The 12,351-nt window shown below is 52.7% G+C and overlaps 1 protein-coding gene across 3 annotated transcripts in view; it reads left to right on the top strand.

Moving 5' to 3' along the window:
* Positions 1-1,448: 1,448 nt before the first annotated feature.
* Positions 1,449-12,351, top strand: part of LOC126076067 (DNA dC->dU-editing enzyme APOBEC-3A-like) — a 92,740-nt gene continuing 81,837 nt past the window's right edge. The window contains exons 1-5 of one of the 3 annotated variants that reach the window (XM_049884459.1): positions 1,513-1,613; positions 2,484-2,640; positions 4,271-4,535; positions 5,457-5,572; positions 5,832-6,010. In XM_049884459.1, the coding sequence (XP_049740416.1) occupies positions 2,491-2,640; positions 4,271-4,535; positions 5,457-5,572; positions 5,832-5,855 (555 nt within the window). In that variant the 5' untranslated portion in view covers positions 1,513-1,613; positions 2,484-2,490 and the 3' untranslated portion in view covers positions 5,856-6,010. Of the gene's footprint in view, positions 1,637-2,483; positions 2,641-4,270; positions 4,536-5,456; positions 5,573-5,831; positions 6,011-12,351 lie in introns of those variants that run through there. The other 2 variants (XM_049884457.1, XM_049884458.1) reach the window with 2 other exon arrangements.

The raw sequence follows: 12,351 nt of genomic DNA, 5'->3' as shown, positions 1-12,351 counted from the left end.
CTCTAGTGGATGGGGGATGGGAGAGGGAGTTCAGCCCTGCAGAAGGCCGCAGGTGAACTGGGAGCTCCCTGCGGCCTCAGGGTGTGGCCTTGTCACGTTGCTCATCATCGTGGGGCTCAATCTCAATGAAGATCTATCCACGCACCTCTGGTCACCTTGTGATGGCATGCGGATCCTGAGCCTGGACAGAGTCCCCGGTGCACCTCTGCCATGGGCAGGGTCCTCGCCTCCCTCTCTGTGTGGAGAGACCTACCCAGGTTCTCTTTCCATTGATAATGCAGGTGTGTAAGGTGTTATGGAGAAGGGAATTCTGGGCAATATCCCTGCCCTACTTGCTTCACACATTTTCTCAGGTCCTCTTTGTCATCCAGTTAGAAGGGTTACTGATGGGAAAATGTTAGATGCTCAAATCTCTAGTTCGTGGACCAGAAAGTGAAAAAAGCCCTGCCCCTCGGTGATGCTTTCCCAGCACACCTGAGCTGCAGGTGAGGACGTGAGGTCCTGGTGTGGGAGCCAGGACCTGGGCTGCCGAGTCTGGTCCCTCCCACTGCTCCTTGCACCCCTTCTTTCTGACCCCTGCCATCGTCCTCAGTCCACACACCAGGGCCCTGTCCATCGAGTCAACACATCTGGAGGGGCTGCCCTGTGCCAAGGGACAATCTGTGCGGGGTAGGTGGCAGGGTCCAGGGGAGGGCAGGAGCCTGGCTCTGCACTGCACATGGGGGCTGGGACAGGAATCCCTGCACCTCTGCTCCTGGCTCTGCACTGCACATGGGGGCTGAGACAGGAATCCCTGCACCTCTGCTGGCCTGGAGGGGAAGGAAAATTTGGAGGCCTTGGCCAGGGTGTGTGCTTTATTTACCTCCTGCCTCCATGTGCCCAGTGTGAGGCCCCAGGCGAGTCACATCATCCCTTGTATGTACCGTGGGTAAAAATACCCCTCTTTCTAGTTGGTATGTAATAAGATGGGTAACACATTGAGAAATTTCAGTACTTTTTTGTCCATTTCCCTTCCTGGAGCTGAGGTGAGCCCAACTGCCTGCTTCTCACACCAGATTCCCTGCACTAGGCACCCACTCCACAGGTCCTCTCAACCCAGCATCCCAGGTCCCTGGGACAGGGCACACCCTGTGCCGGTCACTGTGAGAGACCCCAGGGCCAGCTGCCCTGGAACCTACCTTTTGGCAGTGCTGTGCCCTGTGTCAGGGGCTGTGCCTCTGGCTGTGGCACCTGTCCACTCACCTGTCCTCTCAACACCCCTCTCTTTGGCCTCAGCTGCCCAGGGTCACCTCATCATATCTAGCCCACCTTCCCCATCATCAACCCACGTGCTCCAGGAAAGCTGTTGTCAGACTTGGGAAATCAAAACCAAAGTTTCCAGATGAGAACTCCAGGAACATGACAACTGGGCAGAGCAGCAGTTCCTTCTTCTGTGACACCAACATGGGTGGCATGAGTGTCCTGCGTCAGGGAGTGGGTGGCGACATCATCATGAAGTTAGCACTTTCAGGTTACTCTGTTGACATATAAGAGCATCCCAGGGAGGAGGACCACACGCTGGGAGCGGGAGGAAGCAGAAGACGCAGAACCCAGAACCGATGGAGGTGATGGAGGCAAGTGAAGCCCCAAGGAACAGGTACCCACCCTCCATGGCTCCTCTCTGCTCCTGAGCCTCCTCTTCCAAGCCTTCCCTGGTGGAGTCTCTTCGCCTCTCCTCTGGGTCTCCTGCTCTGGCTTCTGGGGGCTCGCCCCCTACTTTCCTTGTTCTATCTGTCCTGTCCTGGTCCAGCCATGATCTCCCTGCTGATACCATGTTGGCATCTCCAGCCCGACCCCAGCTCCTGGGCTGGACCCTGTGGAGTCATCCTGGGTGCCCTGTCTGTCCTCTGCTATCTGTGCCCCAAGGAAGCCCTGGCATTTCTGCTTTGGAAAAGCCCCTGAGCTTGGGCTAAGGATCTTTTTTTATATTCAGCATCATATTTTTGTTAAAGTGTTATTCCTAGAATTAGAGAAAAATCCCTAAAGTTATTTGAAAAGAATACCCTCTGGCATTCTCTTCCCCTCGGTGCTTTCTCTCAGGAGTGCATTTGGCCTGATACACAGTCCAGCAGAGGTTAACCCAAAGACAAGAACAAAGAGCCCCATTGGGTCAGCATCTAGCAGGGACACAGGCCAGGGATGTGAGCCCAGGGAAGGTGGCCAGTCCCACCACGGGGACGAGGTCTTCATCAGAGTGTCTGAGCACCTGCACTGACTCCTGGGGGGACCCCAGTAAGGCCAAGAAGCCCCAGTGAAAGGGCTGAATCCTCCATGAACCCCTCAGAATGGGTCAGAGGTAGGCTCGTTGGCCTCCAGTGCAGTGAGCAGAGGCCCTTCTCTGCAGGTCTGGCTGGGATGGGGAGGAGAGGGAGGGAAAGGAGCATAGAGGGTCCAGGAGGAGTCTCTGAATTGTGTTTTTTTGTTTTTTCCTGCTCTTGTTCTAGAGACCTGATGGCTAAAGGCATATTCCTGACTGACTTCACAAACGACCCTTCACAGTTTAGGGGGCTGAAAAGGACCTACCTGTGCTACGAAGTGGAGCTCCTGGATGGCAACTCCTGGGTCCCACTGGACAATGGCAGGGACTTCCTCTCTAATCAGGTGATGGTTCTAACCCAAAAACAACCAGGCAGGGCCCTTCCAAGACATTGATGGGCAGAAGGTTCTCAATGTACATGTGTGTCCCACAGAGGCTCGCTCACCTTTGGACCCCACCACCCCATGGGTCTGTCCTGGAGTTGGGTGGACATTGGATCTGCTGTGACAGACTTCAGGTCACACATTGGCAACAAGTCATCATGTCCCAGACCCAGGGTCACCCCATGCTCCAAGTCTCACTCCACTCCCCTCAAGATGCCCCCAGGGTGGATGGTATCAAGGGTGTAATAGACAACAGGAGCTCTCTGGACACCTGCCCAGGACCCATCATAACCCTACCACTGCTTCCAGGTGGAGAGCAAAGAGCATCTTCACAACATTGAAATGTGGGCAAGAAGGGGCTACAATGGCCAATATTCTGTGTTCACAAGGCCCAGGTTCCCAAATGTTTGTTTCCTGGGCTTGATTCTAGCAGAAGAGAGAGCCTGAGGCAGGAAGAGAGGAGGGAGGCAAGCCTGACCAGACAAAGCCCACAGTGTGGTGAAGTCAGGGGTCAACAGTATTTGGGAGATAGAAGGGATGGACCAGGCTCAAGGGTCCCAGAGTCTGAGGGACATTCCACTCTGGGCCTTGCCAGGACAGCCTCTGGCTCAGGAGGCTGAGTGTCTGTTGGTTCTGGTTCAAGTGCTGAGTCTTGGCCTGCCAGGACCTCACTCACTGCTGGGAGGTTCCTGCAAAGGCCCCGGTCCCCACACCTTCCTCATCAGCTGTACTTGGTGCAGGTACGCCCCAAGGCCCCTTCTTACCTCACCTGTGATACACCGTCACACTCGCCATAATCTCTGCACTGTGGTAGTGGCCTGACTAGGTCCCAGTTCCTGGTTGAAAATCCTTTCACTGCAGGTGGGACAAATCTCCCAATTTCCATCAGCACAAAATGACTCTGCTCCCATCACCCAAGCCGCCACCTTGGGGAGGGTCCTGCTGGGCCCCTGGTCCTCAGTCCTCCTGCTCAGGGAGCTTTTTGACAGAGTCCATGTCACCCTCGGGCTCAGCACAGGTGAGGCCCAGAGTAGAAGCTTGTGGAATGGTTGGTGTGTGAGCAGGTGGGGAGGCAGGTGGGTGGGGGATAGATGGAGGAGGGCAAATCCCCTGAAGGAAGCACACCCAGGTCAATGGCGTCAGCCCAGTGACCTTCAGGCTCCCCTCCCGGTACTTCCTCCTCCCTCCTCCAGCTCTTCATCTCCTCTTGCAGGGCCAAAACGACGAGAAGGCAGAGGAGGATACTATTTTAATGCAAGATAAATAATATTTTAATGCCACATTTAAATAATGAAAAGTAATGAAAACAATCTCATGATGAACAAAATACCCACATTCTAATTACAGACGGATCAGGAACAGTGGTGAGCGGAGCCATTTTGGAAGTGAAGCAAAATAAAAAGTCATCCGCACCGATCCTGTTCTCAATACCACATCACAGTACTATCTACCCTCATCGCTGTGGCTCGGTCCTTCCTCAGCTCCCTCTGATTTTGTGTTGCCACTTGCCTCATCCTAGTCCAGCCCTTGTCCCTGTTCACAAGTGACCTAACACTTTATTTTCTCTGTTCGGTCTGCTCCTGCTCCCCAGCCACGCCGCCATGCAGAGTTGTGCTTCCTGGACCGGGTTTCTTCTTGGCATCTGGACCTCACGAAGCGCTACAAGTTCACCTGGTTCCTTTCCTGGAGTCCCTGCCCTGACTGTGCCCAGAAAGTGGCTGCCTTCCTGGGGGGGAACAGCCACGTGAGCCTGAGCATCTTCGCCGCCCGCATCTATGATTGCTACTCGGGATATGAGGAGGGCCTGCGCTCACTGCAAGGGGCTGGGGCCCATGTGGCCATCATGACCTCCACGGGTGAGAGTGGAACCCATGTGGGGTGGAAGGAAGGTTGGAAAACGGCTGTGGGAAGTTGCTGGAAGGGATGGGAAGGATTTAGAATCCCTGGTGGAGAAGCCTTTGTTGCTGCCAGCAGAGGTGATGGGAGACTCAGGACAAGTCTTGGGAGTCTAATAGAAGAGAGAGCTCAGGGAAGGAGATGAGGCCCAGGGGATGGGAGGGAGGGAGGGTGGCTGGAAGTGGAAGGGCTTGGGGGCTTCCAGAAAGAAGGAGGCTCTGGCTGGGCTATATCCCAATTGGAAGAAAGAATTTGAGGGAGAAACTGAGTTCCTGAGGGAGAGAAGGAAGGAGAAAGTGGAAATGATGATGCAGAAAGTCTGTCCCTAAAAGTCATGTACCCTGAAGCCAACTCTTCAGACAAATACTAGACTGAACTATCAAACTTAAAATTTTTAGTACTTGTGAAGTGTGTGGGTCTTAGTTTAAGAAGATACACCAGACTAAATGGGCAGCTCCCGTCCGGAGGCGAGTTGAGAAGGCAGAAAGGGATAGGAGCTGGTTAGATGGACACGGGAAACCCGGGGTGGAAAGGAGGAGTGTTCTGTCACATTATAGGAATGGCAACCAGGGTCACATAAAAATATGTGTATACAGTTTTGTATGAGAAAATAACTTGAGCTGTAAACTTTCACCTAAAGCACAATTAAAAAAAAAAAAAAAGCAATACAGTCTCATTGCAGGAAATTTAGGGGAATAAAAGGAAAAAATAAAGGTAGAAATGGAGAAACAAAATGACCAACAGAGCCAAGCAGCCTATTTCCAGCTAATCCCAGACACAAGAATAAACGCTTATTGTATTGCAAAAAAAAAGAAGAAAGAATCATGCACCTTTGTTATCCTCTGAAGCTGGGAGTGACTTTATCTCCCTCTCCCCCTCAGAGTTTGAGCGCTGCTGGAGAACCTTTGTGGACAATGGTGGATGTCTTTTTGTGTCCTGGAATGGGCTGAATGAAAGCAGTCAGATGTTAAAGAGGAGACTGGAGAGCATTCTCCAGGTGAGAGCCCCCTCTCTCCCTTAGTCTTCTGTGTCCCTCTTTCTCCTCTCCTTCTCCTTGACTCAGAGCTTCCCTGTCCCCTGCTCCCTTGGGGGCATCCAGTACCTTCCCTTCTAGCCCTTCTCTCCAAGTCCCTCTGCTTCTCTCCTTCCACGTGTCCCTCCCCCACTCACTGTCCCCTGTCCCTTCTCTGTTCCTTCTTCTTTCTAACTTCCCCACTCTCCTGCTCCACTCAATTCCCTTTCTCTTTCTAAAACAGGGACAACTGAGAAGACACCCTTAGTGTCTACCAAGAAGGCTGGGAACCCTGTTGAACAAAGAAATGTAGTCAATTCCCTTCAGGAAATGTAATCACACAATTCGCCACAATCTCCAGATTGCTCCAAAGACAGCAGCAAAAGGCAAAGCGCACACAAGTATTAAAGTTTATTAAAATCACCACAGAATTACTTTTAATTCAAAATTTACTTTGTGTTTATCATTGATTATAATAATATTATAATCAATACTACCAGAATAAATTTCAATTTTTAATATGATAATTATTTAATTGGTTTTAAACCCAGAGAAGTAAAATGAACTACTAAGAGCCTTTCTGAAATTATTTTTTGCTTTGTAAGTATATCATGAATTCCAAATAGTTAAATCAACACTTGGAAAAATATAAACAACTTTCTTTTTGGTGGTGTGTCCTCGTGGGGCGGGGGGCGTGGTCATGCTAATTACCTCTGGTAGGAGTACAAATCAGCTGAGCTTTCAGGAGGGGATCCTAGAATTCAAACACCTAGACTCATGGACAACTTATCATACTGTTGGCCAGCACTGCTTTTGAAATGACAGGCCATTGGATAAGAAAAGAAAAAGGAGAGAGTCTAAGCATTGGAAAGCAGCCTGCAAGTGAACATGGGTCTATGAGAAAGTTCCTGTCTATATACATCAGTCTTTTATTGCTGAGTAACAAAGTACCCTCACAGACTTGCTAGCTAAAACAGCATACCTTCACCATCTTCCAGGTCCTGAGTCAGGCATTGGTGTAGCTGAGCTGGGTCCTTGAGGGGCTGCACTGACTGTGGTGGCCGGGCTGGACTCTCAGCTCCTGGGGTTGTTGGCAGAATTTGCTTCCTTGAGCTCTAGGACTTGAAGGCTTCAGTTCTTGGTGGCTGTTGGTGGCGGCCACCCTCAGTACCAAAGGCTGCCCACAGTGGAAGGTGTCTAGGTGCATCTGGGGAAGTTCTTTGAGGAAGTTCCTTTTTGTCAACTATTGTGGGCTCCCAACCTGTCCGCTGCCTCCATCAGCACTAGAGAGAGTCTCCAGAGGAGATGGTAGCAAGGGGGGATCTCACGTTGCATAACGTGATCCAGACTTGGTGTCCTATCACCTTTGTCACACCCTGTCTTTAGAAGGCAGTCACAGGTCCTGCCACTCTCAAGGGAGGGGACCACACAAGGTGTGACCACATGCAGGGAGAGTCACTGGGGTCACCTGAGTTTGTCCACCACACTCCCGTGAGGTCTGGTGTGTGGTCTGGCCATACTGCCACCTGCGACAGGAGAGAGGACAGTTAGGAATTCAGAAAAATGACAATGAGAACTATGATAGCGATTGGATAACGATAGTCGTGGTAACAATAGGGCTTCTTGTGTGCTTAGGAGCCCACAGCTGACACCACAGAAAGGCCTCACGGTGTCGCCCTACAGCTGGGAGGTGGACAAGGAGGCTTCAGAGTCAGGAACCAGCAGTGACACAGGACAGGGGAGGCCCTCGGACACAGGGCGCTGGAGCGTTCCCTCCTCTGATTCCTGGGCCACCTCAGCCCTGGTTCCTCCTCTTCTCTGAGGCTCCTTCTCTTACCCCTTGCTGGGGCCCCCAGCCCTTCCTTCACTTGGGGTCCCCAGTCCTATGGCCACTGCCCTCCTCTACTCTTTCCAGGTCCTTCTCTCACCTCTGTCTTCACCTCTGACTCCCTCACCTGCTGCCCCATCTGACTCCTCACCTGGTGCCTGGCTGACCTGCCTCCCGTGGACCCTTCCCCACTCTCCCTCTCCCAATGTCTCAGGAGCTGTATCAGTGTCTCCTGTGGAAAATTCTCACATGGACGCTTTAGAGCCAGAAAGACCTGGATTGGAACCTGGACTCTGCTGCTCCTTGCTGGGACCTTGGTCTAGTGACATCCTCTCTGGACCTCAGGGTTCTCACTGTCACATAGGGACAGTGATAATGACCTGCCATGTGGAAATGTGTAACAGTTAGATGACAACACAAGTGCCGAGTGTGCGGGACAATGACAGAGCAACAAGTACCCAAGAATGATATCGTTGCTATAAAATAGAGGGACACTGTCTTGATCAATAGCTGACTCATTCACAGATGATCCATCAGTCCCTTGGCACATGCGGACCCCCACCATCTGCAGCCAGGACCTGGGGTGTTGGGTGGAGAGGCAGAATAAGAGTCTCAGCAGAGAGGCTACGAATGAGACGCAGGACAGGAAGGAGCCCAGGGAGAGGACAGATGACCAGAGCTGTGCTCCAGGTGAAGGAGGGCAGTGGGGGCGGGGGGGGGCGGTGGTGGAGGAGTCACTCGGAGGCAGAGGGAGCCAGCTCCATGGGAGCCTGGGTTAGCAGGTAACGAAGCAGAGGACTCCAGGGCCAGGGCTGCAGAGAGTCATGACTGTGGCTCAGCTCTGTCTGTCCTCGTGCCTCCTGCACTGACTCCTGCGTCTGGGACGTGTGTCTTATCTGCTGATTACAGAGAGTGGCTGTGACCCCAGGATGTCCCCGGTGGCCTCAGGAGCCATGTATATGTGCAAAGACGGGGCCTCAGGCAAGGCTGTCACACACGCGCATTCAAATACAGTCACACGCACACACATAGGCTCACTCACAAGGATACTCACAGTCACGCACACTGACACACTCAAACACACTCAGACACACTCACACAATGACACAATAGTTGACAAAAAGGAACCCCCTCAGGGTATAACAGACACACCCAGATGCCTACCACTGCTCTGCCCGAAATCAGAGGATTTCCACATTTCCCGTGGAGTGGGGAGTGGAGTGCGGGGAAGAAGCTAGTCATCAAAACCGCCTTTGGTTTTGGTTTCCTAGGTCTGACAAATGCCCTGCCTTCGTCTCTGGCAGCAAGTGACCAAAACATCCACAAGATGCAGTCACTTTGGGCAAAGGGACTAGCCTAGGGACAGCAGGGGCCTGCCCCAGGATAGTAAACCCCACCCTCTGTGCTGTGAAAAGGGTCAGGTTCCAGATGGACCCACCCCTGTGTCCACAGGGCCCCGTCACGAGGCTGATGAGGACCTGACACATGGGACACTGGGGAGACCTTGGTCTGGGAGCAGCAGCCTGTCGTCCATCCCAGCTTCAGGGAGGGAGGGGACTGCAGGGGTGGCAGAGTTGGGACCTCACACAGAGAGCACAGGGCCATGAGTGTGGATGCTGTGGACAGCCATCTGGTCTCACGTGACCCGGGTTCAGCTGACTCCAGTTTGGTCTCCTCCAGGCACTCCATCCTGTCCCCAGTGTCCTTACAGAGGAGGGAGTAGATCACAGGCAAAGCCTGCACCTGATAAGGGGTTCTCTGCCCAGGACCAGCCTGGCTCCTGGAGGCAGGGACCACTCACCTCCTGTCCCCACTGACCGTTCGTGCAGCTCCGGTGGAAAACTCCAGAAGGACATTGGAATTTGCATTCCTCGTGTTCTGGGAGCAGGGGTGGGCGTGAATGGATGTCATTTTCTGTGAACAGATGAATTTCTTTCTACTTTTTGTTGTTAAGTAAGGGGCACACACTCACTCCGTGGTATGAGGGCTCAGTTTGGGCCCAGAGTTAATCCCTGGGCTCCCCTTGTGCCTTTAGGAAACTGTCTTAGGCTGGATTCTCTAGAGAAACAAAACCAGCAAAGGGTATAAATATATATACAGAGAGAGAGATTTATATCAAGGAAATGGCTCACTCGGTTGTAGAGGCTGGAATGTCCCAAGCCTGTGGATCAGGATAGAAGCAAGCCACCACGTCAGCTTATACTTGGATTCAGGCCACACGCCCAAGGAAAACCCCTTTCAACTGATTGGCTACTCACAGCAGAGCCCATCAAGGGAGTGATTACATAACAAATCTCAACAGGGAAGCAATCACGACATTATATGACTCCGAAAACACTGAGAATCACGGCCCAGCCAAGTTGATGCACAATCTTAACCATCACAGAAACTGTGTCCTCTCCTGGCAAAGGCAGCCCAGAAGGGCGCAGTGGTCAAGGAGCCGGGAAATCAAAACCAAAGCTTGCATATGAGGGAGAACTCCAGGAATGTGACCTTTGAGCAGAACAGAAGTTGCTTCTTTTTTGATCCCAACGTGGGTGGCATGAATGTCTTGAGTCATGACAAGGATGAGGACATAATCGCAGAGTTAGCTGCTTTTGGTTCACTCTGACAGTATATGAGCTTCCTGGGTGGTGAAGAGTATCCTGGGGAGGGGTTGGCTCACTAGAACAGAAGGAGGAACAAGAGGAGGGAGGAGATGGGGGCACATGGAGCCCCGAGGCCCAGGCACCCACCTTACCGGCCTCTCTGCTCCTGGGCCTCCCCTTCCAGGGCTTCCCTGGTGGGGTCCCACCACCTCCTTTGGGGGCTCCTGCTCTTGCTCCTGGGGCTCGTCCTCACCTCTCCTCGCTCTCACTGGCCTGTCCTGGTCCAGCCATGACCTCCTGTGATGCCACGTCCAGATCTTCAGCCCAACACCCAGCTCCTGGGGTGAACACTGCAGAGTTGTCCTTGGTCCCCACCTCCCGCCTCTGCTGTCTAGTCCCCAAGGAAGCCCCAGCATTTCCGCTGTGGGAGAGCCTCGGAGCTGGGACCAAGAGAACATTTTTATTTTCAACTTTATGATTATTTTATTAGAAAAAAAATTTCTTAAATTATTTAAAAAGAAAACTTTCTTTTCCCCTCAGTGGTCCCTATCCAGAGTGTATCTGGCCCTGATGCAGAATCTAGTATGAGTAAATCCCATAAACAAAAACAAAGTGCTGCATTGGTCTGTGTTCAGCAGGGACACGTGTCAACCAAACTCAGGAGAGGGAGCGAAGTGAGCCTGGGGAATGTAACCAGCCCCATCCCAAGTGAGTGTCTCATCAGAGTGTCTGAGCACCTGCACCAATTCCTGAAGGGACCTGGACAAGGCCAAGGAGCAGCAAAGACTGGGCTAACTTTCCCATGAGCCTCCCAGAAGGAGTCAGTGGTGAGGGTGGGGTGGTTTCCCGCACAGTGAGAAGAAGCCCCTTCTCTGCAGGTCTGGGAGGAATGGGGAGGAGGGGAAAGAGTGCAGGGTCAGGGAAGGGTCCAGGAGGAACCTCTGAATTGTGGTTTTCTCCTGTCTATGTCCCAGAGACCTGATGAATGAAGACACATTCCTGTGCTACTTCACAAATGGCCCTTTAGAACATTGGTGGTGCCATACTTACCTGTGCTATGAAGTACAGCTCCTAGGTGGCAACTCCAGGGTCCCACAGCACAAGGGCAGGGGCTTCCTATGCAATCAGGTGACTGTCCAGCCCAACTGCAGCCAGGCAAGATCCCCTGATCCGGGGTCATTTGTGGGTAGAAGGTTCTCTTTCCTACTTGGAATGTCCCACAAAGTTCCTTTCACCTTTGTCTCCTCTGGGCCTGCCCTGAAGATGGGCGGAGATGGGACCTCCGGTAGACTACGCTCTGTTATGGGCTTCCGATCACATGGCAGCAACAAGTCTTGATGTCCCAGGTCCAGAGTCACCCCCACGCTTTGGGCCTCAACCCACCCCCCTCGGGCTGCCCCCAGGATGGATGGTATCAGGGGTACAATACACTAAAAGTGGTTCTCTGAACACCTGCCCAGGACCCATCGTAACCCCAGCACTGCCTCCAAGTGGAGAACAAAGAGCATCTTCACAACATTGAAATGTGGGCAAGAAGGGCCTGCAGTGGTTCATCTTCTGTGTTCACAAGGCCCAGGTTCTCAAATGTCTATTTCCTGGTCTTCATCTTAGCAGAAGAGAAAGCCCAAGGCAGGTAGAGAGGAGGGAGGCAGCCCTGACCAGGGCAGAGTCCACAGTGCTGTCGGGTCAGGGGCCAACAGCATTTGGGGAGGAAAAGTATGGGCCAGATGGAGGGACCCTGAAACTGAGGGACATTCCTCCCAGGCCCCTGCAGGGACTGCCTTTGTTGGAAAGCTGACTTGGGAAGAAATGTCTTCAAGGATCTAGGCACGCAGTAGGAGCTTAGGCTGTGGATTCTCAGACCAGGCTTTCTCCACCTCCAGTCCTCCCAAGTCAGCTCTGCTTGGCTGTCAAGCACCCAGCCTCAGTTACATCACAGCCCCGGAGCTGACGGTTCTGGGGACACAGGGATGGTCCTCCTGGGATGTCCCTCTGGCAACTCATGGCCCTGTCCTTTGAGGTAGGATCCCATGGTATGGACCCTATCCTCTCACCGCCTGACTCTGTCTGCCCCCTTCAACCCGTCCAGAGCATATAGTTCAGCTTATTAAACATTACTCCCAGAGGGCCAGGCAGGCCCACTCTCAGAGCTGGGACACCAGCCTGAAGGGTGTTTTACTCATGCAGACCCCTCCCCTGCTACATCAGAAACTGTTGCTGTCAAGATGATTCTGACTCTAGCGACCCTATAGGACAGAATAGAACTGCCCCATATGGTTTCAGGAGGTGGCTGGTGGATTTGAACTGCCAACCTTTTTTGTTAGCAGCCAAGCTCTTAGCCACTATGC

The sequence above is a fragment of the Elephas maximus genome, chromosome 4, assembly GCF_024166365.1.
Source record: "Elephas maximus indicus isolate mEleMax1 chromosome 4, mEleMax1 primary haplotype, whole genome shotgun sequence".
Lineage (NCBI taxonomy): Eukaryota > Metazoa > Chordata > Mammalia > Proboscidea > Elephantidae > Elephas > Elephas maximus.
The sequence above is the reverse complement of the archived record's forward strand: the minus strand, read 5'-3'. Positions and strand labels throughout refer to the sequence as shown.